This window comes from Rousettus aegyptiacus, unplaced genomic scaffold (assembly GCF_014176215.1).
Source record: "Rousettus aegyptiacus isolate mRouAeg1 unplaced genomic scaffold, mRouAeg1.p scaffold_m13_p_10, whole genome shotgun sequence".
NCBI lineage: Eukaryota > Metazoa > Chordata > Mammalia > Chiroptera > Pteropodidae > Rousettus > Rousettus aegyptiacus.
The window spans coordinates 99,007,410-99,034,004 of record NW_023416285.1 but is presented as its reverse complement, the minus strand read 5'-3'; the positions used below and the strand labels follow the sequence as shown (position 1 = coordinate 99,034,004).

The window sequence follows — 26,595 nt, the reverse complement described above, 5'->3', positions numbered from 1 at the left end:
CCACACAGCTAACTTCCCACAAAGTGGGCTCCGCAGTCGGAGATGCCATGACAACAGGGAGACCTGGCCTGACTTAACGACTGGTCTCCAGGAGCTCGCCCACAGTTTTCAGGTGTGTTAATTTTTTCTGAAGAGCCAGGTGCACAAGAGGCTCCTGAGAAGTGTTTATTTTTGGAGGTGTTGGCTCTCGGGCTGCCTTCTCTGGCTCTTTCTTGCCTAATTGCAAGTGGCAAGAGAGAGGTGAAGATGCCATTTCAAGCAGAACAAAATGCTGGTCGAACCGGAAACTGCGGGGAACGGAGCGTGAATCATCCGTGGTGCGCTCACGGAGCGCCCTCGGCGGAGAAGGACAACGGGCCGCTCCTGCTCGCCGCGTGCACGTGCACACTCCTGGGCCCAGGAGACGTTCCGACTGCGTTCGAATGGCCCGAGGCATCAGACTTCATTACAGCGCTTATGACTCCGAACGCCTCACCTTGGAGACTGATGTCAAGATAAAGTGAGGGTGGTGAAACGCTTTAGGAAATTGTTCAAGTGAATATTTTATTTTTAGGAGAGAATCAGAAGGAGATGGAGATAGATGGCAGTCGAAGAAGTCCACTCGGAAGCCGAGATCAATCTAAAAGGTGACATGTGGTGGCTGCAAGGCCATGGGCAGAGAAGGAGGGCCGGATCGGGAAGAAGAGAATGCTTTCAAACACCAAGTAAACTTTTAATTTTCAAGGCACCTTTGAAAGGCATATCCCAGACGCCATCTACTATTTATCGTGATAATGATGTGCACAGTCTCGGTCACGTGGTCACGTGGGCGTCCTTGGTCGTGCTGGATGAAGGCGGCGATGGCGGTGGTGGTGAGTTATGAGGCTGTTTAAATTCACTGATGATCACACATCACATGCTTCCGTAACCGAGGGGGCAGGTCCGAGGACGGGGGCTTCGGGAAGGGCGTTTTAGGTTCCCTGACTTCCCGTGGGCTTTGGGCTTACCTAGCAAACGGCCCTAACATACAGCAAGTGGAAAGAGGACAGGCTGGGCAGTCAGCCCGCACTCGCTGGTCACGATGTAACCGTGCTGCTGCTCCTGCCGTCCGGCGGGAGGCAGCGCGGGGACTTTCAACGAGCTCTTGAGTCCTTGGGAAACGGCAGTAGGTACTGAATTCACCTGGCTGCTCGAGAACCTGCCGAGAAAGAGGGTGGCGGGAAGCCCGGCCACAGCGGGGGCCCGGAGCGCCCATCGCTCCGTGCGAGCAGCTGCTTAGCAGCCCAGTCTCATGTCTGGCCCGGTGTCCCATTGCTGCTCAGGGCACAGCTGCCTCCACGAGTCCCTCCGAGTGCGTGAGGCCGGGACCTCTGTCTGCAGAGCCTGTGGCTGCCAGTGAGAGCCGTGTTTGCCCGCCCGCCGTCCACCTGTCCCTGCGCGAGCGGCCCCCGCACTGCCGGCGGGTGATGCATGCCCGGCCGGGGCAGGGGACAAGTGAGGGGCCCCAAGTCTGGGGGCCCAAAACATAGCTGACCCTCAGACTGTGGGGGAACATTTAACAGTGCCGGTGCTGGGAACCACCCCACCGGAAGGCTCCAGAATCCTGGAGGAGGTGCAGGCAGCGGGAAGCAGGGGCAGAAACCCCCCAGGTGGTCCTAACAGACCAACGGGGAGGGGACATCCCGGGACATCCCAGCAGGCCTGCCTCCCAGACGCCTGGGGCTGGCAGGAAGGGATTCCGTTTTCACACTCCAGGGAGGGAGGGTTTACGGCCACCCAGGTAAATGCTTTTGAGTGAAAAACCCCAGGGAATTCAGAATTTCTTGAGCCACAGGCACCCGAGGGGGTGGCTGGGTCACAGCAGGGCTCCGGGGTGCTGTGTAGATGCAGGCCCGGTGGCCTTGGGGCTACTGGGTGGGGGTGGGGGAAGGGACGACGGCCGCCAGGGCCCTGGGGACGGCGCCGCTGCTGTTGGCTGGCGGGAGCCGGGCGGGTGCTCAGAGACGCGCCCTCCGCATGTGGTACAGCGGCTTCACCAGCTGGCCAGGCCTACGGCAGGGCCCCCCACTGCACACGCTCTGTGTCCCCGCTCCTTACGGGAAGGGGCGATCTGGGCAACTCTGCTCAGAGCGTCTCAGGCTCCGCGGTATCTGCATCTGCATGTCCCGTGTGTGCGCACGCGTATGTCTGTGTGTACCCGTGTGCGTGTTCTTATGCACGTGTGCACACGTTTGTTCTTACACCTTACACGTCTGTTTGTGTGCTTTTGCACGTACACACACTTGTGCATGTGCTTATGTATGCTATGCACACACAGGTGCTTACACACGCGTGCGCGTGAGGGGGGAACAGGGAGCAGAGTCCGGCACAGCTGCAGGCGGTGGGGCCGCACGCTGTGGCCGCGTTGGGATGGACGGTACTCCGTGCTCTGTGTCAGTGGACGCGGCTTCGCCATGGCCTTCAGGCCACGTGCCCTGGGCTGCACTGAGGAGCCTGGACCCCGAGTTGGGGCGGGGCCGGCTCTCTGCAGGCCTAGCTCGCAGGAGGCGGCCTGGCTGTGCCCCGGGCAGAGGCCCCTGCCCAGCTGTGGCAGGGCTGTGCAGCCCCCTGGGGAGAGCAGGGGTGACGGGCGCGCGCCCAGCCCCCTCCGTGTCAGCGGGCCGCGCTCCCGGGCCGGGCCTCCCTCGGGCGGGGCAGGCTGACGGCAGTCTGGGAGCCCCTTCTGAGCAGGGGACAGCGGGGTGGGCCTCGCCCGGCCTACTGCACGGGCGAGGCAGGGTGGCCCGGGGCTCTCAGTGGACGGTCGTGGGATGCGCTGGCCAAGGGGCCCCCTCGGAGGCGACAAGCCTCTCTGTGCCTGCAGGCGAGCCAGGGGTGTGTCTGACGACTCGTCTGTTTACTTTTCTAGCCCGGCGGCTTCGCACCCTGTCTGGGTGGGGAGGCCGGGGGTTGCCGAGGTGATGAGCTGGGACAGTCCCTGCAGACACCTCAGGGCTCAGGTGTGACCGGGGCGCCTGCCGGGCGGAGGCTGGATGAATCGGGCCCCACGTGTGTGAGGACATCGCCCGTCACCGGCCCGGTTAAAGCCTGGCTTTTGCCCCCTGCAAAGACGCCACTGAGGCCCACAGAGCAGCCTGAGTGCGCTGCCGCCCATGCCATCCTGGCCCCTGACACCCAGCCCGGGGCGGGGGCGTCTGACCCCTCACAGTGCCGCGGGAACTGGCAACGAGAGCTCGTTTCGGGTCTCAGGCCACCTGGCTCTGGGACCTGGGCTCAGACAGATTCTGGAGGTACGGTGACGGGGCCGCAGACGCCATCCGCGCCCCGCGTCCGAGGCCCGGCGCCTGGCGCCCGGTCGGCACAGGCAGCCTGGAACCGCGTTCCGGGGGGGAGGGGGCTGCGTGACAGGTAACGAGGTCGTCTTACGCTCCGCAGTGACTTCGTAGGGCGAGTTCAGGCGTGCGTCGCCGCAGGGGGACGTGCTCACGTACAGGTGGAACAGCGTGCGGTCTCGGAGCCGGTAGCCTCCTTCCCGTAGCCGCACGAATATGGAGCGCTCCGGGTCCCCTGGCCGCTGGCTGGGGGCGGAAGGGCCGCGGTCAGTCACTGCTGTGGCCTCACAGGGGCTTTCGCTCCGCCCATCCCCGTCCCCGTCCCCGTCCCCGTCCCTGCCTTTGCCGCTGCTCAGAAACCACTGGAATGGGTAAACCCTGTGAAAGCTAACACACGGCAGAAGGCCCGTTCTTGCCCCCTTCCCAGTGGCCACGTTCGGGCTGATCCGTCCTGAGTCCGTTTCTCAGCCTGTGTGAACCTGGGTCTGTGTGTTTACAAAGCTGTCACCTGCGTCTTTACAAAGCTGTCACCCTCTGGGCACCGACTCGCAGGCACCGTGGGCTCCACAGCCTTCATGGGTAATCGTTTCTGTATCAAAGGGGAGAAGGGACTTTGACAGGGCAGGGCTGGCCACGGCCCGCAGGCCCCAGCACGCGGGTCTGTTCTCCAGCGCCCAGAGCCATCGCAGCCATGCCAGTCACGGTGCCAGGCATCGGGGGGGAGTCGAGGCAGGTCCGGGCTGTGGGCTGTGGGGACAGCTGCCGGGGAACCTGCCCAGGTTTCAGACGCGCAGGGAGCTGCCGGCTGGAGGCACGCAGCCCGGCGCCTCAGAGGGAGCCTGCCGTCTCACAGAAGCGTGCTCGCTGTGCGCCGTGTCCTCCTGAGTTCTCAGAAGGGGACACAGGCGTGCGGGGAGGCTCTCAGCCCCACTTCCCCGTGGGTCCCGTGAGCCTGGGGAGAGCCCCCTCTGGAGTGGGCGGGGGTCTGTCAGAGCGGGGCGGAGGCGTCGCCGTCACCAGCTGTCGTGCTGCGACACTGTTGTCCAGGTAACGGCGCCGTCCCCGCTCAGCTCCCTGAGCCCCTCTGTGCTTCGGGGGACACGGCCCGTGACCCGGAGAAGCTGGCTCGTCTGATGTTTCCTTCTGTTTGAAGCCGACGCTCTGGGTGAGCAGCTGGTGGGGGGAGAGCAGCCTGCGCCTGGACCCACGGGCAGGGGGCCGCTCCGCGCCCCCCCAGCAGCCCCATCGCCTCCCGTCTGTGGCGCTCGGAGTGCCAGTCGTGACGCGAACCAGCCTGAGTGACAGCTGGTGGCGTGGGGAGCACGGGGCGGCTGTGGCCCCGGCCCCTCTCTGACCGGCCGCCCTAGCGGACACGGCCTGGCCTCGTGGCGTGAGCGCCGACCCACTGCCTGTACCTTTACACGGGCACCGTCGGCGTGACACCCTGCCCCTTCCCTTAGCGACGCCCTTGCCGGGGGCTGAATGTCCCCAAGTTCACGTCTCGAAGCCCTACCGCGAAGTGTGGTGGGGCCTCAGGGAGGTGACGAGGTCAGGAGGCTGGAGCCCCTGCCGGGACCAGCGTCCCTCACCCCCCAGGCGAGGGCACAGGAGAAGCCTCTGCCCTGAACCAACAGGTGGGTCCTCACCAGACGGTGAGTCTGCCGGGGCCTCCACCTTGGGCTTGCAGCCTCCAGACTGCGACCATCCGTGGCCGAGTCCCCGGGCTGTGGCGTCTGGCACAGCACCTGAACATTTTATAGGTGACGTCATCACATGGAGCGGGAGTGTAACAGGCGTGTGTGTATGGGGGGGACAGCTCACATCACCCTGCAGGCTGGGGTCCCTCGGAGGCCTGAGCGTCGCGAGGGGCGGGTCTGGGACGGCAGCGTCTCTGGGCCAGAGGTCGCACTGTCCGCAGAGATGGGGACGACGGCGACTGGCGAGGGCCGCGCCCGCGCTCACCTGAGGTGCAGCTCCAGCTGCGCGTACAGGAAGTGCAGCAGCGCCCTGCGGGCCACGACCTCCGCGTGGCAGTCGTTGACCACCAGCCCCTGGTCGTTGATGTGCTCGCCGCTGATGCACTTGGTCCCCGAGGACAGGACGACCACCTGGGCCTGCCTGACGTCCAGGCCTGCGGGCAGAGGAGGCGTCAGAGCGCCGCGTCCACCCTGCCTCGACCCACCTGGCACGCCGCCACGCCCGCACGGGCTGCGGGGCTGCGGGGGGCCACGGCAGGCGCCACCTGGTTTCAGGGTGGCGTGCCAGTGTGAGTGCTAGTCCCAGACCGGGTCAGTGGGCGCCCGGCGTCTTCACCTCACGGCGCGTCCTGGGAGGGGACGGCGAGGTGAAGACAGGTGGCCTGCCACCATCGAGCCGCGCAGGGCCCCGCCACCCCTGGCCTGGACGGGGGGTAAGCCGGGGGCCCTGTTACCCAGACAGACCCCAGGAGCCAGGCCCCCAGCCCCTAGTCCTACAGGCTGAGAATTAATCGGAAGGTTCGCCGATGGGAGCGTGTCGTGCCCGTAACAGGCCCGGCTCTGAGACCAGCCCCGGCCCCGGCCTGGCGTGGATCAAGGCCCCGGGGCCCAGGAGGGCTCCAGTGCAGACTCCAGACCCACAGCTGGTCCTGTGCTCCCTGCACCTCTGGGTGGAGCCCACTGTCCCGCAGGGCCATGGGACCTGGTGACGAGACGGACTAGGTGCCCAGGCGCCCAAATGCACGTCTCTGACCGTGGCCGGCCAGAGTTCCTGCTCAGGGCCACTGCTTCTCCCCCCACCCCCAGGGGTCGTGTGTGCGGGAGCCTCTGGAGGACCCAGGAGAGACTCTGCCGGAGACGCACAGGCGTGGACCGGCTGCCAAGGTACAGTCGCTGCGCAAGCCCCCGTGGCTTCTGTGTCACAAGCAGTGAGCAGTGAGGCGCCTCGACCGGTGTCTCACCCTGGGACGCAGACCCCGATCCACCAATGCCGGGGCAACAAGAGGGCTGCCTGGAGATAGTGTCACCTCCCTGCTGCGTGCCACGTGCCAGGGCGAGGCCCCGTGGGTCACGGGCACGTGGAGGCTGTGGCGGCTCTGCTCGCTGTTGGCAGAGCCTGGGCACGGCCGAGATGCCTGCGGTCAGCGTGGACGGATGCACCGCGGCCCATCCGGATGGGGGGTCAGCGCTCGTGAGGGAGACGTGAGCCAGCGGCCGTGCGGACACGGAGGGACAAGTGCATGCCACCGAGTGTGAGAGGGCCCACACGGCACGACCCCAACTCTGCGACAAGCCACAGCGACGGTCGTGGGGGGCCGCGCGTGGGGAGCGCAGCAGGGCTTGGGGGCAGGGGCCCTCCTCCGCGCCCCGCATCCCCGCAGCCCAGCGTCTGTCCTGCTGGAGCCGCAGCTTCCTCCTGCAAAGCCGCTCCCCCCTCGTTTCTGCTTGTACCCTCTAAATTCCCCGCGGCCGCTGAACTCGAGCGGCTTTGCAGGCACACTGGTCCGTGGGGACCAGCCGGACAATGGCCGAGGGGAGCATCCTCCTCCGGACGGGGGCTTTCCCCAGCGAGGGCGCGGGCGGTGGCCGTCCCCAGATGCTTGTGCTCTGGGGCTCGGGCCAGGAGCAGGGCGGGTTCTGACCTACCCAGGCACGAGTCTGTGGTCAGGTGAGCTCCCCACTCACTGCGTCGTGAGGGAAACGGGGGTCGAGCTGGTGCTACCGAGTTCTGGAGGTTCGGGAAAACCGTGTCCCGCGTTTGGCGTCTGCCTTTACGAGTGTCACCGGGGAGCCGCCATTTTAGCCGTTAGCTCCGCACACACCTCGATCCCCAGTCACACGTGCTGCAGTGACGTGAGAAGCCACTTGTTCTCTCCTCGCTTACACCCACCATGGAGCTCGTGTTGGTCACGTGAGAACAGAGACTTGTCCGGAACAGCCGACAGCACCTTCGGGGGCGTCCTAAACACGACTCCGCCCGCAGCCCCGACCCGCCCCCGAGGCCAAGTCCCGCAGTGAGTCGTGTGGTAGCCCCCCAGGGCGCATCTTATGCCCGTTCCCTCCAGTCGACGTGCGTCGAGCACCTAACTATCGCAGGGGGTGCAGAAGCGGGACACCCCGAGCCGATGGCGGGGAGGAGGCGGGCACACCAGGGAGCAGTGCCCGGGGCGGTGCGGGCTGCGGCTGGTTGGCGGACGCCTCTGGAGGGGATGGGGTGCCGGGAGACGTCAGGGTGACCCTATGAGCACCTGACACACGGAGACGGCGTCGGCCGGGCCTCGAAGGGCCAGCTTGCACGGGGGACACGGTGCCCGAATGACGGGGCGTGGCTCCCGGCTCCACAGCCGCCCACGTGCGCAGTGCGCGTGCGCAGAGCGTGCGCTGCCAGGGCTGTAGGGGTGCCCGGGCCGCCCGCGTCCCTCCCGGCGCCCCCACCTCCAGCCCGTCCCCGGCCCCCGTCGCCGACACCGAAGCCTGTCCCGGCGTGGAGGGCACGGAGCCGGCTGGTGGCTCTTTCTCCTCCGCGCCCCTCACAGAAGGGCCTTTGGACACCGTCGAAAGCGCAGACGTGACGGCGGCCGAGGCCGCACGAAGCCCCAGGACGCTCGGGCGAAAACCGCAGGGGAGGCGCCTGAGACTCTGCCCCGGGGCACGCGGCAGGCGGCTCTCGGCCAGGAGGGCCCTGGGCCCCGCGGGCGTCTCCGCGCCGGCCGCGTCCCCGTCACCGCGCAGGCCGCGTCCCCGTCACCGCGCAGGCCACGTCACCGCGCTGGCCGCGTCACCACGTGGGCCGCGTCCCCGTCACCGCGCAGCCCACGTCACCGCGCTGGCTGCGTCACCACGTGGGCCGCGTCCCCGTAAGGTGCGTCAACGCGCAGGCCGCGCCCCATCGCTGCGCCAGCCGCGTCACCGCGCTTGGAGCCGATGCAACACAGCACGACTGTCGCCTCATCGAAAAACGAAAGGAACCCCGAAACCGAGACCGGCGGGCTCGTCCTGCAACGAGGTCGCCACGCGGCCTGGCGGGAGGGAGGGACGCTGGGCGCAGGCGAGTCTGCGCGGGACGCACGGCCCAGAGGCAGCGCCGAGACCCACCGGCCGAGCTCCCGGAGCCGGGGCGCTGCCCGCGGTGCGGCGAGGGCCAGCCGTGACACAGCTAGCGGCACGCGCCGGGCCCGTGGGAGCTGGGGACACGAGGCCTGCGCGGGCAGCTAAGTCACGGCTCAGCCGCTGGTTGACTGCGTGACAACACGTGTCTGATGCACACACATTCCCTAAGACGAAAGCCTAACTCTCCCCGGCCTAACGTGGGGGCTGGGCGGAGGTCCCGCGGCCCTCTTCGCGCCCCTCACGGGCCTCCCCCGCCAGTCGGTCAGAGCAGAGGACGCAGCTGCTGCTCCGTGTCAGAGGCCCCGATGCAGGAGCTGGGCTGGCGGAGGACCCTGAGGGCAGTGTGCGCCTCCGGGGCATGGCCCACCCCCTCCCTCGCGGGCTCTGCCCGCGTGGCAGCACCCCCACCCCCCGGGGCCCATGTGGGCCAGCGGCCGTGGGGACTGACAGGGGAGTCAGGAGGCGCAGCCCCAAAACCAGCAGGGCGACCTGAGCTGCTCCCGGGGCCCAGCATGTGGGACGAACCACATGGGGGCCTGGTCCCCGCACTCCGGCGTCCTGGCCCACACCCCAGCACGGTGCACCGCGGGGAGGCGCACCCACCTTTTAGAGATGCAGGGTGGCCGGGCTAGCTTACAAGAGGTACCAGCCGTGTCCCCAAACCCCAGCATTGTGAGGATGCCATTGCAACCCCCCACCCCACCCCCAGGAAATAGGGGGCGGGATTCAGCCGTTAGTGGTTACTGGGCCGGCACGGTCACCCTCCCGACCCGACTGGCCAGGCCTGCACTTGGGTTGTTGGGGACTCATTTCTTTAGATCAAAGGGTCACGTGAGTGACAAGCAGCATGGCCAGCAGGACGCCTGGCTGAGCGAAAGCCAGAAACAGCGGGTGCGAGGAGCCCACACACAGCGGGGCCGGCGCTCCAGGCGGGGAGCGGTCCTCCTGGCGGGCGCCCCTGCCGGCCCTGCCTTGCGTCCCGTGCTCTCCTCTGCGCGAGGTGCTCTGGGCTCAGGAGGCTGCTGACCAACTGGTCGGTGAGTTTGGACTCTGGCTAAGGGCCAGCAGCAGAGTCAGGCACTGGCGGGGCCGATGGCCCCCACCGCCCTGCCGTCCCCCTGCCCAGCCTCCCTCCCCTGACTCGTCCTTCCTCACCCTCTCCCCCGTCCTCAGCACAGGTGACAGTCCCCTTCCTCGGCTCTTGCCAAGGGCCTTCCGAAGCCGCCTTGTGAATTATTCCGGCCTCGACTCCCAGTCCGGCAGGCTGGGCCAGGAGTCGGCATGCACGAGACACAGGGGCCCAGTGCTATCTGTCCTGCGCTGGGTGGTCTAAACGTAACCGCAAAGCCAGGGCATCAAGCCAGCTGCTGTCCTGCTCCCTGGAAGCTGACGGGCCGAGGGCGTTCGTGGACACGCCATCAGCACCACACCTCTCTGTCCCCACGTGGCAGCGATGCAGATCGGCTCCACGAAGCCACGTGGTCATTTGCTGCCCTCCCCGGCATGAGCGTCCGTCCAGGGCTCGGTGTCCAGCTCCTGCGTCCTGTTCATCTCCTTGCCTTGCGCTGGTGTAAATAATTTTCCGCCAAAGTAATGGCCAGTCACTGGGGAAGGGCGTGGGGAGAAAGAGGTTTGGGGTGTCGGGTGTGCACCCCCCAGATTCTCCGGGAAGGTGAGTCTCCACAAGCTGCTGGGCAGACGCTGAGCTGCTCCTGGGGAGGACCCGGCTGGCGGCGTCTCTCGGGGGAACAGCGGGGTCTCAGGTGGGAGGAACTGAGGTCAGGGGTCTGAGGCGACGTTTACCTCGCGGGCAAAGCCCACCTCACTTTGGCACTGGGTGGTCCCTCGCCAGCCACCAGCTCCAGCCCCCACCTCGAGGTCATGCTGCTGGTTGGCAGGGATGTGGGCCAGGCAGCCTTAATGTTTGGGTGAGAACTTACTGGAGAATGTGCCCAGGGCCTGTGACGATCAGTGTGACATTCATTCACGTGTGAAGACATTCGGACAAAAATGTAAGAAAAATGAAAGACGATGACTGAAAATCAATGAACGGGGCCAGTGACGAGGGGGCGGAGGGGACTCGGGGTGTGTTGAGAAAGGAGAGGGGAAGACGGGACTCATTCAGAGTATCGGAAATGCCACGAAAACACGTATGGGGGGAGGCGTTTATCAGAGACACCGCAGGAGGGAAAAAATGCACAAGCAGCTCAGACGCGCGGGGAACTGAATGGCTCACACCTTTACGAACAGGAAGCGAGGGTGCTCTCTGAACTTGACAGTGTAAGACATAAAGGTTCAGGAACGTTACCTAAGATCACACCAATCATGGGCGCAATAACGAAAAGGAAGCATCAGATTTTAACGGTGTGAGCCAGTAGGTACTATTTAGAACTGAAAATCCAGAAATAAACAACCGATACGGTATTCGGAGTAACGAGAACAGAGGTTAGAAACGACCAGCGGCGGCTGGTCCCCGAGGGGCACAGGGAAAGCCAGGAGAACACCGCTGTGTGAGGAGTTTGCCACACGACGCCATTATTTTGATAAAAGTAAAAGCCGTTCATAAATGCACATTTTTTTGCTACTGCATTTCCCTTAATGGCTACAAAATGGCCCAAGGCTAGTAAATGAGACGGGCTTTGCATGCGGATAAATTGGCATCTCACCTGAAAATGCAGGGGCAATGGCATTTATCCCAAAACGAACTTCATTCTGTAACGTCGTGACATACATGTAGCGACTAGAATAAGACCCATCACTCGGCCTCAGAGTTTCTTAGGAATTTGCTTGAATAACTGAACTAGAGTTAAGATTAAATGGCACATCGACTGTAAGTAAATAAATATTTTAAAATACTCTTATTAGGAATTTCGCACGTTTCTCCCTAATCTCTTAAATCGACATGTTTATCAAATCGGCTCTTTGTTCAGGGAAGCACACCAGCCGTTTATTCTTCAGTGTCCGCAAGTGACTGGTGAAGCTTCTCCTTGTAAAGTCTCCCTTTCCTATCAGGAATTTAGTTCGATAGCTAAATCGCATGCACATTAAGCAGCACATTCACTGGCTTTTACGTGCCTTTTCCCCACAAGGCCTCGGAACAAGGAGGCCTTCGAGTCTGCTGGAAAAGCAGAAAGCCGTCGGGGCCTCCCCGCTCGGAGCTGGGCACGCACCGCAACGCCGCTCACCAGAGCAACCCGGACGCACGCCCCTGGCGCTGGGCACGCACCGCATGGGAGGGGGTCACGCTGGCGGGTGTGCCCGCCCCCCGCCGCCCCCCGCTCGTGGGTCAGGCTGTGCTCACGTGAGCTGCGACAGCCCGGTGTCTGGCAGAAGAATCCGCGACACTCTGAATTTCGAAACCTGCCAGGACCCTCCTCTGCGACCCTGCATGTTACCCTCATGCTTCCACACGGGTTTATTCTGTCCTCACGGCCCAGTCCTCGGGGACGGCGGCCGCGGCAGGCAGGCGCCTGGCCTGTGGGGCTCCCCGCGGTTCTCCTGGGACCCGGGGGCTGCTCGGTGAGCCGTCGCCCACGACGGGGCACAGTTACTGACAGCCCCGTGCAGCGCTTGCTAGGGGGGTCGGTGTCCCCCAAGTGCCGCACGCTCGCGGACGCGTCCGACCTCTGCAGGGCCCTCCCAGAGGGCACTTGTGTTGTCCCCAGTCCCGGAGACGCCCGTTGGCCCAAGGCCGCATCTCTAGTGGCCGAGGGAGCTAGGATCCAGCCTGAGCCCTTGCTCCCGCCTGCAGCACCTGTCACTGTCTCCCGGCGCTTGCGTCCGGTGGGGCGGAGCCTCCTCTCGGCCCCTGGTGTGTGCAGAATGGTGCCCGGCATGCGGAGCACGCGACTCAGCCCGCTGGGGCTGGACGGGGCTGGACGGGGCTGGACGGGGCTGGACGGGGCTGGACGGGGGTGGGGGGGACACGTGCCACAGGGGCAGATGCGTCACGCGGAGAGGCGGGCGAGAGCCACCCATGAAGCAGCCACCCTCAGCCTAGAACGTGGCCTGATGAGCCGATGTCACCTGCGGCGCGTTTCGTAAGCTTTGTCCCACTCACCAGATTACACCGTGAGGAGGCCTCTGGTTCCCACGTTAAAAGATGCCCCAACGGAAGGGTCAAGTGACAGACAGGCCCTCGTGCCGCCGGCGCCTGCTCCAGGGTCTCCGGCGATGGGGGAATGGGCCAGTCACCTGGTCTTCGTTGATTTTTAACAGACGCACGTTTGGACAGCAGGCAGACGGCCCCTTTCTAGTCCTAGACTTCACGTGCACGTGCAGAATGTGTGGAACTCAACGCAAAGCCGGTTAGTTTCGTGATAACTGACCCCTGGCAGGTGGCTGCCGGGTCACGCCGGACTCCGGAACGAGACACGGTTGAGACATTTTCAGCCAGACTGGCCGTCACACGCTGCCGCCCGTCCTCCTGGCCTGATTGTGGAGGTGGCCACTGCCCCGAGGTGGGCACCACGTCCTCCCCTGACCCCAGACGCACCGCCGTCCCTGAGCTGGGGCGGGGCGGGGGGCAGGCTGGCAGGGCGAGGATCCTGCGGTTCCTGGGACAGCAACCAGGGGGCCTGCACCCTGCGGGAGGACTCAGGGTCCCCCCGGGGATGGGGTTCCTGGCGCCCAGAGGACCCGCATGGGGGAGGGAGGGCGGGACGGAGGCCTGGCCGCCAGCTGCAGCGGCTCCTCGGTGGCCCGGCCGGGCCGTGGCTCCGGCTGTTCCCGGTCGGGCAGCGAGGTGGGCTGTGTGGTGGCCAGGGACCGGCAGGCCCACGTCCTCCTGTCTTCGCGGAGACCGGGAGGAGCGTGCGCAGAGCCGCGCGGAGGCGTGAGGGCGCCACCGCGGCCACCACGCCGCGGGGTCTCGCCCGCTCTGCGCCCAGGTCCTCGGAGGGAAGGGAGGGCCCTGTGGTGCCCACGACCGGCGGACCCCGGCTCCTCTCCTTGCGATGGGAGCCCCGCAGGGGCGCGAGCGGCGTTACCTGTGGTCATGACGATCCCGGCCAGCGCTCGGTGGTGGGTGTGGGCGGCCACCAGGCCCGCGGTCAGCTCGCGGAACTTCTGCGTGACCAGCTGCGACACGGCATCGGCGAATTCCTGCAAGACACCAGCACGGGGCCTCTGACGCTGAGCGCCGACGCTCACGCCACCCCCGCAAAGCCCCGACCCCACGCGCGGCGTCCCAGGCCACCCTGTCTGCACACACACCGTCCCCTGGCCCCCAGGCCTCGGGGAGGCTCCGACGTCACACTGGACGGACTGTGAGCCCTGCCCCCGAGGAATCGCCCAGCTCGGCGCCAGCGGGAGCCCGCCTGCCCCCGAGCACGGCCGTGCCGGGTGCGTCCATGTCCCCCCTCCTCCGCCCCCGGAGGAGCACGCACAGGGTCCACGGGGCCTGCACGGCGGGCGGCCAGCTCCCGCCTCTCAGCGCTGCTGAGCTGGCTCTGACTGCCCCCCGCGTCCCACGGGCCGTCCCGGCCGAGCTGCCCCCGCGGCTGCCTCACCACCTCCGCCCGCCACGTTTCCGCACAGGGGCCTAAGCGCACACGTGTGCGCACACACATGCACAGACATGCAAGAGAGATGCACACACGTGTGTGCACACATACACACATGTGCACACATGTCCAGACAATGCATCTACGCATGCGCACACGTGCTGCACGCATGCACACACACACACACACGACATGACACAATCCCGCTTTCGAGTGGCCGTGAAGTGGCCTCGCACGTGACATGACGGGGCCGAGTGGCCCAGGGCTGTGGCTCTGCTGTCTCCGTCCCACGGGGCGGGCAGTGGGGCCGGCGCCTGTGGGGTTCGGGGCCTTTCCCTGCAGTGCTGTGGCAGCTGCGGAAACCCCTAGGGCGTCCGCGAGGGCCTGGCAACCTGTCACCTCCTGGAGGGGTGGCCCAGGCCCGGTTGGCTGGGGATGGTGGGCAAGGGCCGCGTGTCCTGGGGGCCTCCCTGGCTCCGCCCGAGGAGCTCAGACGCCTGGCCTTGGGGCGCGAGCCACGGGACCCTGGGGTTTTGGAGCTGACTGCTGGGGGCCGTGCTGTCCTTGTGACCTGGGGACTGAGGTCCCGGGAGGGTAGGCTCGTGTCCCGGCCCCTGTGAGTCTTGGGGCTGCTGGACAAATGACCACAGACTGGGCGGGGAGTTGTCGCCCCAGGGTGTGGAGGCCACAGTCCAGTCGGGGTGTCGCGGGGTGGCGCTCACTCAGAGGCCCCGGGGGACGGCCCTTCCTGCCCCGGGCGTCCCTGGGCTGGCGGCCGTGTCCCTCCCACCTCTGCCTCCGTCTCCACGTGGCTCCCCCGCCCCCCGACTGTCCCCTCTTCTGCCTCTCACAGGGACAGCGTCACCGGGTCGAGGGCCACGCTGGCCCCTGGTGACAGCCTCACTTCAGACCCTGCAGAGACCCGGCCAGGGTTCTGGGCGCGGGACGCGGACGAGCGTTTCGAGGCCTCGCGGCCCATCCGAGCTGGCCGTGCAGTCACGGAGGGGCGCCTGCTTTCCTCGGCGACCCCGCGTCACGTCTGTTTCTTGGACGAGCCCGACCTCTTGAGTGAGGGGAAGTGGCGAGTCAGCCTCCGCGGGGCGTCCCGCGCTGTGCCTCGGCCGCGGCGACGCTGCCAGGGCCCGGCTCCAGGGGAGGACAGCGGGGGACACGGTGCCCTCGGCGCCCCCACCACGACGGCTGGGCGAAGGCGGGGCCCAGGACGCGGGCCTCCCGGGGTCGGGGACAGGGCTGGTGGCAGGGTCGCAGGACCGACTCAAGGGCCAGGCCCTGGGGACACGCCTTTGAGGCAGAGCTTCTGAGCCTGACCTCAGCGCTGGGGTGTGGGGCGCACAGGACAAGCACCAGCCCCTCCATCCGCGCCCGACGGCCAGACGCACAGACGTGCACGTCTGAGGTCACAGGATGGCCGCTCGGGTGGGCTCCGTGGCATGTCACCGACGGGGTCACCCAGCCTGTCCTGCTGGCGTGAACCAGGGAGCGAGGGCTGGTGCTGGCCCCCCCTCCCGCCTCCCGCTGGCGGCTCCGGGCGCCTTGAGGCGGAGCACATGTCTGTCTATCGTCACATGTTGTGAGCCGGGTGTCCCCCCAGCCCCGCACCCCTGTGCGCGTCTCTGCCGCGTCGTTCCCGGCCCCCCGGCCTTTGCTCCTGGTTCGCTGAGGCCCTGCACCCCGGAAGCCTCGCTGGGCTGGGGCTCGGCCGGGCCTGCCCGCACCCGCCTGCCTCTGCTCACGCACGGCTGGGCACCGGCCGGGCGCTCGGAGCGGGAGCCGCCGGAGGAGGGCGGGCGGCTTCTGGGGGACGGCGTGACGACCAGGCGCGCCCAGCCCCGGGGTTCAGCGGGCCCCGCGGACCCGCGGCTAACGCGCTGTGTCATTACACTTAACGGGAAAACGAAACCAAAACGCTGGTCAGCGCCCGCCCGCGGCCCGGTGTCCGAGGCAAATCGCGGCGGCGTCCGAACAGGAAAGACACGGGTCTCGTGGCCACGCCGGGAGTCTCAAGCCCCCCCCCCCCACCCCACCCCCGTCCCCAGCACCAATGTTTCGAATGCCATAAATAAATAAAATGTGCTCAGATCTGCAGTGGCGGTCCTCGGGGTAAAATTGACATTCAGCCAAAATGGTAAGGATATTAAAATCGATAGATTATGAAGAAGAAATCCTTCGGTAAATATTTTCCTGTTGAAACCCTGTCTTCAGCTTTGTCGTGCTGAAACGCCACAAAGGTCAGATTTGCATATGGCTGGGGGCGGGACCGGGACCTGTGCCTTCCTCGGCCCCGTCTGCCGGCCCGTGTGGCGCCTGGAGGTCTCAGGGACCAGGGGCGAGGGCTGGGGGCCTGGGCACGGGCGTGAGGAGGCCCCTTGTCGTGGCCGCGCCCTCGGAGCCCGCACCGGGCAGCGGACGTGGGGCCGGGCCGGGTGGGGGTCGTGTGCCGGGGCCGGTCCTGGAGCCCGGGACCGGCAGGCATGGCCAGACCTGTGTTTGGGGACGCCTGTGGCACCGTGCCTGAGGGAGTGGCACGAGGCTCGTCGGGGTGGCTCGCGTGCCCTGGCCCCGGGGCCGGGGGGACACGGGGCTGCGGTAGACGGCGCTCCCCGAGACGCGGCGCCAGCATCAGCCCCTGCCGGCCCGCCCATGCACCCCCGGCCAGAGGTCAGCCCTGCGCCCGCTCCGTGGAGAGTGTCCCAACCTCAGAGCAGAGCGGGTACGGTGGCAGGTGACGTCGAGCACCCTCCACATCACGCACCTGTGCCTTGTCCCAGGTGCCCCTCACGGACCCTGCCAGCAGCGGGCACCGACCGGCTCCCCAGGACCCGCCCTCTCGGGGGTCTTTGGCCGGGCCAGGGCACGTGGGGCTGAGGGGCGCCGTCCCGGAGCCCGCCCGGAGGGCAGGCGGGGGAGCAAATGGGCGACCACGGTGACTTAGGCCACGGGGTTCGGTGGGGTTCACCAGGCAGCCTGGGCACCGACACCAGCGTTTCTGGGTCCTGCAGACGAGGTCACCACGTGTCACCACCCCACGGGGTCGCTTTCAGTGAAAACATCATCGATTCTGCATGAGGAAAAGCTCGCCAGTCGCACCACTGGCTTGATCATTTATCAGCTTTGAGTTCGTTACTGTTTTTTAATTTGGAGGACGCTGCAGTTGGCCACTGGTGAGCACTAAACGGCTGTCCGCAGTCGCTGGCCGCGCGGCCTTCTGCACCCCGCTTCTCGGCTTTGGGTCACGTCCTCTCTGATTTCACCCTTAGGCTGTGGACGGGAGCCCGAGTGTGGGTGCATGTCACCGTGCCCCGAAGCAAGTGACCGCCTTGGCGGTGCACGGGCCTCGGAAGGCCTGCGGGCGGGCGGGACGGGGCCTGGACAGGCGCCGCGGGGCCGCGGCCCTGGGAAGCCGGCCGTCCGCGCGGCCTGGGGAGGGCCGGAGCACAGGCTGCCTCTCACCACTTCCAAGTTTATTCCACCTCCGTCCCCGTCCCCAGGGACCAGGACCGATCGCACTCGTCGAGCAAGACGCTCATGACGGGCAGAGACGACGGACGAGGCCGCCGTACCAAACGGGGCACGAAGCGTGCGCGACAGACGGCGGCCAACGACCCTCGGGGCCGAGCCGCCCGTCCGGGGCCAGGCGCCCGTGGGTCTCACTCCGCCCCTGGGAGGCGGCTGCCCTCACCGCAGACGTTACTGATGAGCGAGAGAAGGGACCGTCCTCGCTGGGGACGCGCGGGCCGCGTGAGACCCCAGGGCGCGTGCCAAGCCCGTGTCCGGCCTCGAGCCGCTGCAGGGCAGGGAGCGAGGCGGGGCCCCCCGATGGGCGGGAGCCGCGACTCCAGCCTCTTACGCAGGTCCGTGCTCCGTGGCACCCCTCACTGTGGCATTCAGGGAGCAAGTGACGCCCGGCGGTGGGAGACGGGGCGTCCTGGGGAGGAAGCCGCAGGAGAGCCCCGGGGACAGCCGCGCGGCCCACAGGCCCTGCCGCCCCCGTCCGCACCAGAACCTGGGGTGGGGGCGGCCTCGGTGGCGCTTCCCGCAGGCTGCTCGGGCGACCCCGGCGCACGCTGCCTGACACCTGCTGTGTGGCGAAGGAGCTCTCGCCCCCAGGCCCTGCCCCCGCTGCCCGGAGCTGCGTCCGCCCCCTGCGTTTGGACTTCTGTGTCCCTCTCTGCAGCCACCGATTTCAGCAAGAGCCCAGCCCCCGCCCCCGACACCGGACCAGGCCCCTCATCCTCGGGCACCCAGGGGACGGCCGGTGGCTCGGCCCGCCTCAGCGGGGGGCCTGGCAGGCGGGTTCCCCCTGAGTGACGCCCACGCCCTACGCTGCAGGCACACTGAGCCCGGTCCCTTCACCGTCCCCTCGAACAGCCTCCTGCCCACGCCCGACGAGTGTCACGGAGCATTTTCTCTTTAGCGCGGCCCACAAGCTGGAGGGGTTCTGGGGGACACAGCGACTGGGGGGTGCCCCGTCAGCCAAGGCAGAGGGAGGAAGGCCGGTCACGCTCAGGGCTGCCGGCTGGGATGACCAGGGCGACCGCGACAGGCAGGCCGCCCCGCCGCCCTCCCGGGTCAGAGACCACATGACGCGCCTCCCTCGGGGCCCGTGGCGGATAGGACTGGCGGCTGGTCACGTCGGAACGGCCGACTCAGAGACGTGAGGCGCTTTAACCTTCTTCCCTGGCACTTTAAAATTCTACGTGATGAGTCACATCGAAGAAACAGGGAAGATGAAGATCTTTGTTTTTAACTAAAGGGGCACATCATGTGACCGGTTCAGGTTACATTGGTGGCAGAGGCTCAGCACGTCACCTTCTCCTTCCTGCCCTGTGTCTGGAAAGCAGGTCACCTGGTCCGCCTCGTGCCCCTCGTTTCCAGGATGCGCGGCCGCCGCCCGCGCCATGTGCCCCCAGTGGAGAGCGACAGGGGGGTCCAGGACGTCTGCCTGGCAGGCTGCCGGGGCCGAGGGGCGTCTGGGCCCCTGTTCCCGAGGTGGAGTCGTTCAGGGGCTGTCTGCGCGCCGAGGGCGTCCGGACGCCGAGGCCGGAGAGCCCACGCGCGCCGACAGGTGCGCGGACAGCTCGTGTCCGCCCGCGGGTCAGGCGGCCGCGTGGCCGTCCGCAGGACACCCGCCGCTCGGTGACACGTGGGCACAGTGGCCGCTGCCGCGACCATCACCTCCAAGCTGGAATCAGGAACGCCGCGGGCAGCCGACCGAGGCCGCGGCGCAAAACGCACTGCCCCCGTTTGCGTGAGGCCTGTGCGTTCCGACGCGCTCAGCGGACGTTTTGCGTCCGGGTCTAGCGAGACTCTTCAAACTCTCACCGGCGCGCCCCCTCGAGGATGCCGACTCGCCAGGCCCTGCGTCGGGGGCCGCTCGGGCGCGTCGGGGTTTACGGCGTCGCCGAGCGGCAGCGTCGCACCCTTGCGGAGGGCAGCGGGCCCCCGGCGGGCACGCAGGGCCCGAGACTCCCTCCCGGCTTTGGCGGGATCGCAGGGAAGCTGGGACTAGGTGCCCAAGGAAAAGAGGGTGCGGACGCCTGTCCGCGACATTCACCGTCGACGCCCACGTGACTCCGGCTTCCGCGTGCTGCGCAGGGTACGCTCCGAGCCCCCTTCGTCTCGTGACTTTGGTCAACCCGCTTTTCTCTTGCCCGAAGAGGGGTCTCCAGAGGGGAGGAATGAGGAGATGGAAACGGCCCAGTAACTGCGAACAGCGCGTCGGCGGCTCCGGGCTCCGGGCCTGGGCCGGGCCGCCGGCGAGGGGCCCTCGGGCTCACGGACGCCAAGGCCGGAGGGCCCCCTGCGCCGCGCTCGCCGCACACAGCAGGGAGACGGCCCGGCCCCTCGGCCCGACTCCACACACGGGAAAATCACTCCCGCGTTCCGGACCTGGGGACGCCGCACGCACACCCGTCGCTGGCACCCTGGCGCCCGCCGTAGGTCGGCCTACGGCCCGGAGACGTGACCGTCTCTTCGAATGCACAGACGTCAACACCAGGCCACACGGGACACCGAGCCGGGAGGGTGCCGCCCGCCAAGGACGCTGTAAATTCCTCGGCGCCAGCCGGCAGCGTGATCCATGGGGCCTGCGGACGCCAGAGCGGTGGTTATGCCCCCGAGGTCTGTCCAGCCTCTGAGGAGAGCAAAACTCCTTTACTTTTCGTTCCTGCTCCGAGGCCGCGGGCGACGCGTCCTCTGGAGACGCGACTTCCTCCCGGTGTCCCCGGCTCGTTGTCTGTTTTTGCTGTTTCGTAACTGACAAGAGGAGAAACCTCTGACAGCAACCTTGGAAGACAGCGGCTCATTCAAGACCCCTACCCCTCTCCGATCTGACAAAAATCTTGCCAGAGACCGTGCCCAGCCTGCCGGCAGGAGGTCCAGATGGCTCTGCAGCCCGCGGCTTGGCCCTGCGCACTGAGGCTTGGCCGGTGTCAGCGGCCAGGGTCCTTCTGGGCACAAACGCGGAGCAGAAGATGTCTAGGGGGGCGGGAGGGGGGGAGGGGGCCCGGCGGGGAGGGAGCACGAACAAAGGAGAGATCCGAGAGCAGCTCCGGACGACCTGAGGGACGGGAGTGCTGTCGGGCGGTGTGTGCGTGCGAGTGCGTGCACGTGTGTCTGTGTGCACATGTATGTGTGCACGTGTGCGTGCATGCGGGTGTGTCTGTGTGTGCGTGCGAGTGTGTGCACGTGTGTGTGTCCGTGTGCACGTGTGTGCCCATGTGTGTGCGTGTGCGTGTGTGTGAGTGCATGCGGGTGTGTCCGTGTGTGTGTGCATGTGCCTGTCTGTGTGCGTGGGGGGGGGCTGAGCATCGGCTGCGGCCTGAGCACGTGGACCTTCCCTGCCGCGGAGACGACCTGTGGCCGGCGCGATCGGCACTTGCCCGCGGTGTCCCTGTGCCGTCTCCCGGGAGAGATTTCACTCCTGGCGTCCGCGGAGGCCGACGTGCTGGAACCCGTCACCGGCTGTGTGAGAGCAGGAGACAGGAGCTCGGACGGGCGTCACCGGTCACTTCCGCTCACGACCAGCGTGAGGACCGGGCCGGCTCTGCAGACTCCGGGAGGCTGAGGCCGTTTGCAGACGCCGCTGAGGGAGCCCGCGGCTTCGCGGACACCGGCGTGTGGCCCGGACGCTCTGCCCTGCGCGGGGGGCTGCGCGGGGGGCTGCGGCTTCCCCCGGGACTTCGTCCCCCCCGCCGCCTCCCAGTCTGCACCAGAGCCTGAGCCCCCTGCCGGCGAGGGCCGCTCACCGCTGCGCCTTTTCTTCCCTCCCCTGACCTCACGGCTTCATGGGATTCCATCCAACCACGTCCTCTGCTTGACCTCGGCCCCCGACCAACCCAAACCGGGCCCGACCACGCCCGTCCCGCAGCAGAAGCGGGTTCCAGCCCCGCCTGCAAGGTCCAGCCCCGGGAGGCCTGGCAGCTTGCAGGGCGCTGGCGGGGGGCCGGGTCGTCCCCGTGCGTGGGCGGGGGGCCGGGACGTCTCCGTGCGCGGGCAGCGCGTGGTCGTGCACCGCTGCCCGGGCTGGACAGCTCGCCCCTCCTTCTGCTGTGGGCACCCCAAACGTCTCCATCATGAGCGTTCACGCCGCTCAAACTCAGCGCCCCCCGGACGGCCCGCAGGGTACCCGTCTGCTCAGATCACGCCACCGCGTGTTGGCCGGCTGGTCGACGGGGGCGGGGGGCGTGGAGGCGACCGGGAGGGAGGAAGGGCCGAGGAGTGACAGCGCGAGACCTGCCCTCCGGGGGGCTGCAGAGCACGCGGGGACATGCCGTGCAGGCGCCAGGCAGAGACGTGCCGAAACGAGCCGTGTGCGCATTTCGGCCTTTCAAAGCCGTTTTGGTCACAGGAAGGTCGAGCACCACGATCTCATGTCAAGAGCTGGGGACAATGTCAGGGAGAGGGAGCGGCTCCGGAAAGACTGCGCCGCGTCCTTGCCCGGGGCTGGCTCTGTTCTGTGGCCCACTGATCCCGGCCGCCTGCCATGCCGTCATCAGGGGGAGGCTTCGGAGGGCCTTGTTTTACACATTCAGTAACTTAAAAACACCCCGAACAAGCAGCTTTTGGCCTCCTGCCGGTCGCTGGCCTTGTGCCCCCACCAAGCCTCATGGCTGGTAGGAGGGTCCCGAGCTGGCCCGCGGGGCCCCCGCGGACCGCCGGGCGGCCTCGCCACACACACCCCGCCCGCGGCCGTGTGCCATGCGGGCTCCCGCCTGCAGGCCCGTCCAAGCGCCGCACGATGCCCTCTGCCCCAGAACCCGCCACAGACGCGGACGACCGGGATGCGCCCACATGTGGCGGCGGAGGCAGCGAGGGCCGAGGCGTCTACGAGCCCCAGGAGAGCGGCCGGCAGCCCGGAGGCGGGAGGGAGGCCCAGGGCAGACCGTCCTCCGGGCCCCAGGCCTGCCGCCGCCCGGATTCCAGCTCTGGGGGAGCGCCGCTCTTTGGGGCCCCCGTTTGTGGTGCTTGTCACGGCAGCCCTGAGGACACAGGCTTAGGCTGACAGTGACTAGCTTAGTCCCTTGGATTTACTATTAAGCGGAACCACGTGGGATGGGCCACGTTTTGGTCCACGAGAGGCGACGACGGTGTATACTTCGGCCTGATACCTGAAATGGCAGCTTTGGCGTGAACATGGGTTTCGGTGACTTGAGCGCTGCCCATGCTGGTCCCCCGCTGGTCCAGACGTGGCTGTGAGCGGATGAGAAGCCAGACAGCAGGGCAGGCGTCGTGAGGCCGTAGTGAGCTGGACAGTGTGGCTGGGTTAAGCGGACGGCGTGGGCTCGGCCCCGAGCTTTGCTCTGCCTCGTGCCGTGTGATCTGGCGTGGGTGCGTCTCCACGCAGCTCACTCCGCAGCGACGGGGACAGCGTGCGGGCTGCCGGACACGGCCCGCGCCGGCATCCATGCTGCTGCTTGTGCTCCTGGTGCCCCCGCGACTCGGCTTTGGGGTGGACGCACAGCGTGGGTGCCGCCTAGACCCGACGCCCCGTGGCGGGAATGGGAGGGGCCCGGGGGTCTCGCGTGGCTCACAGGTGCACTGTGGAGATGCACGAGGATGTCACACCCGTGGGCGCCTGCGCCTGCAGTGACGAGGCCGAGCCCAGGGCAGACACGAGGGGCCCGCGACGCGCCCGCAGCATGAGGGAGGCGAGCACGCGCTTGCACCTGCCTCAGGCACGCGGGGCAGACCGAGCGGTGGGTGGTCTGCGCCGGGACCGGGCGCGGGCCCACCCCGGGGGCACTGCGGGGCTGGTCACTGGGCCGACGTCCCAGGGGGACGAGTGAGCGGCAGCCACCACCGGCGTCCTCTGACCCGGGGCGGACGCACCCCCTCGGGGCCACCCGGGGCGTCTCCCTGAGCATGGAGGGAAGGCCTGCCTGGCAGCTCCGGTGAGGGCGGGGCCAGGCCTGGGGCCTCCCCCAGTGGCCACCCCCATGTGACGGCGGCCCAGTGACGGGCCCAGGGCCGCGCACTTCCTTCTGAACAAATGGGCCGCCTCCCGAGCATTCCTGAGAACCGAAGAGCAGTTTAGGAAACGGGAAGCGATGCCTGAGCCGGTGTCCTGACCCCCGGGATGTCTGCTCCCGCCGGTGAGCAGCTCGACCCCGCCGCCCCAGCCGGGCCCTACATTACCAGACTCCCATTCCTCCCCGGGGCCCCCCAGGAGGGGCGTCTGTCGCTCAGATGAACGCGCGTGGAAACACAGGATCAAAATCGATAGCTCAGCTTAGAGGCGAAACGGAACAGAAAAGCACCTTTCCCGCCCCCCCCCCCCCCCGCCCCGGCTCCCGGTCCCAGGCGCCTCGTTTGTGGACGCGCTCATCGGCACTGCCGGAGCACCCCCGTCCCCCAGAGCCCCGCCGGGAGGCGGGGTCTGCTGGCGGCTTCTGCAGGGCCGGGAACGAAGGAGGCACAGCGTGTTTGGGCCCCAGGCCCTGCCAGGGGTGCTGGCCGTGCCCAGCCCGGTCGGGGCCACCCCCGGGGGCCACCACAGCTCTCAGGCACGCTGCGCCATTGCTCTGGGCTTCACGGTCTCTGAGCTCTCTGCAGGACGGGTGGGCGGAGCCTGCTTCTGCCTGACCCTGACCCCACCGCGTCGGGTGGGGGGGGCGGGAACATCCCCTCGGGCGGCTGGGCTCCTGTCACCACGCGGGGAGCTGCACGGTCACCACCCGGTCAGGTCACGAGAAGTGTCGCTGCGGCTCTAAGGCGCGCCCGCTTCCCGTCGCCAGCCGTGACAAGCGTCCTGCTAAATGGCAGAGCCACCGGCGTTTGCGGCCGTGGAAGCCGTCTGGGTTTCGTCAACAGGCAGACAGGGGACAGGAAGATGCAGAGGACGGCAGCGAGCCGCGTGGACCGGGCCGCGTGGACCGGGCCGCGGGTGCGGGCGGGGGAGGGGCCCGCGGAGCAGAGGTGACCAGCGGCTTCCTCCGCACTGGCCCGGGAAGTGGGGGACAACCTGGGACGCCGGTGAGTGTGGCCGGTGGAGGACCCGGGTGCCGGCGACTCGGCGCCTGGGGGCGCTTGGCGGCCCGCAGACCGGGCGCTCCAGGTCCTCGCTGGCCGTCAAGGTCACTAGAAAATCCACGCCGATGACCTCGCACGCGTGTCTTCACCAGCAAAACCGAGAAGCGGCCAGCTCACTCCCATATCCCCACCCCACCCCGGGCACTGAGGTCACCGGCCGTGCACCCTGCTGCTGCTCCCGGCCGCGGTCACCCGCGCGTGCCGGCCAGCACTGGCCCTCAGGAGGCCAGGGAGGCAGTCCTTCCAAACGAGGGAGAAGCCAGATGTCCCCTCACGCCCAGCGTCCACCCCAAGCCTGTCCTTCCTCTCCTTGCAGCCTGGAGGGGATGGGGTGAAGCCCAGCGTAGCTCTCCCTCCCTGCTGCCCACTGCCCCCTTCCAGCCACAGCCCTCAGGGCCTGCAGCCGCCATGCTCAGATGGCAGAGGGTGGGCCGCTCCCATCCGACCTGCGGTCCCCAGGGGCAGGGACAGTGTCCACCCCCGCGACGAGGCCTCCCCAGAGGCGCCCCCGTCGACACACGGCAGGAGCAGCAGCATGGAAATTCCTTGCAGGCGCACCAGGTGCAGAGGGTCTCGAGGAGAAACCGAAGCCCTTGCCAGGGCCGCCCATGCAAACCCCGGGGATTTGCTCGCTCCCGGACGTCTGCAGGATTTTCTAGAACAGATTTCATCTTCCTTGTAATGCAAAGAGGAGACAGAGATGTCATGTAAGAAATACTGGGAGGCTCAGGACACCAGGTCCTCAGATAGCCTCACCCCCTCCCTGTCATGGTCATGGCCACCCCCAAGGCCTTCCACCTGTCAACAGCTGCTGGGAGCCTCCGAGGCCCGTGCTAGCACCGTCAGGCAGGAGCCCGGGGCCCAGGGCGCTGGGAGCAGTGGGGTCTGTGGCATGTGGCACGTGGAAGAAGGGGGTGGGGGGAGGGGGGGGAGGTCGGCCCCAGCTCCGCGCGATCCGGCCCCACGGTCTCCAGGTCCAGACTGCCGCTCTAGCGGGCGTGGGGTGTGGATGGGCGCAGGGTGCAGCTGAGCGGGCGAGGGGCGCCCTGAGAACTCCGCCCAGCGCACGGAGCTATTGGCGTGGCACCACCAGATGCCCCCTGACATTTGACTTACGGCTTTAGGTATTCTTTTGTAATTCTAAACAGCCGACAAGAGGATCAGAGGAAATGTCATATTTGTAGGCGTCGAGCCCAGAGTGACACCCCGGAAGCCAGGCAGGCGGTCGCCCACGATGGTTGGTGGCTTCCCGCCAGCTGCCTCCCCGCCCGCCGTTGGTGGGGCTCGGAGCCACCATGCTCAGGCCTCCCCCGCCCCCCCACATCTCAAATATTTACCACATTAAATACCAGCCTCCAGAATATTGCCTGCACTTAAGCTCTTCACGTCCCAATGATTTTTTATTATTTCCATCGACCAAAATAAATGAAGAAAATGTTTTAGACTACACTTGAAAGCATGTAAAAATCAATAACTGGATTTTAAAAGATTTAAAATGTCTTGAATACATTCATTTTCAAACACATTCCTCTGATCTTTAAATAGCTTTCCTTCGAGCATAACGTTTTTTTTGAAAAGTCAAATATGGAGCATTAAGGGTATAATTACCATTTTAATTATAACTCAATCATCCTATCTGCTTTGCATAGAAATTAAAGCTTTTATGTCAGGATTTCTGGGCACTCACGAATGTTCGGGAGCAATTAATGTTAAAAGTTTAATTTTTTTTAAGTGGGTATGAACTTCACAGTCCTCAATTTCATTCCCGCTCAGATCGCGGGGCGGAGATGCTCCCGGTTGTCATTCAGTTTCCGGAGTGACTCTGTCCCTAATCGTGCGGTGGGGCCCAGTCGCCCTACAGCGCTCGGGTCCCTCGTGGGTAAGGCGGCCAGGGCCCAGCTCGCCTTGTGGGGCCCCGGCGCGCACACGCGGGCGGACAGCCGCTTACGTCGCGTCTGGTGGCACCACGACCCTCAGGGTCGCCACGGCCCTCCTGTCTCGAGTAGGGAAACGGCAGCTCCTCTAAACGGGGTGCTCAGGAAGCGGAGGGCCGTTTCACTGAATGACAGGCAGTACCGGCGGGTCTCGTGAGAGCGCGCGCGCTTTCCGTCCCCTCCCACGCTGGCTTTCCGTCCCGAGCCC

The 26,595-nt window shown here is 66.8% G+C and overlaps 1 protein-coding gene across 1 annotated transcript in view; it reads right to left on the bottom strand.

The window, feature by feature from the left end:
• The window catches only part of ADARB2 (adenosine deaminase RNA specific B2 (inactive)), a 190,643-nt gene that overhangs the window by 21,495 nt on the left and 142,553 nt on the right, over positions 1-26,595 (bottom strand). Inside the window, exons 4-6 of the mRNA XM_036226693.1 lie at positions 13,387-13,501; positions 5,274-5,442; positions 3,406-3,557 (exon numbers count right to left, since the gene is read on the bottom strand). Coding sequence (XP_036082586.1) covers positions 3,406-3,557; positions 5,274-5,442; positions 13,387-13,501 — 436 coding nt within the window. The remainder of the gene's footprint in view (positions 1-3,405; positions 3,558-5,273; positions 5,443-13,386; positions 13,502-26,595) is intronic.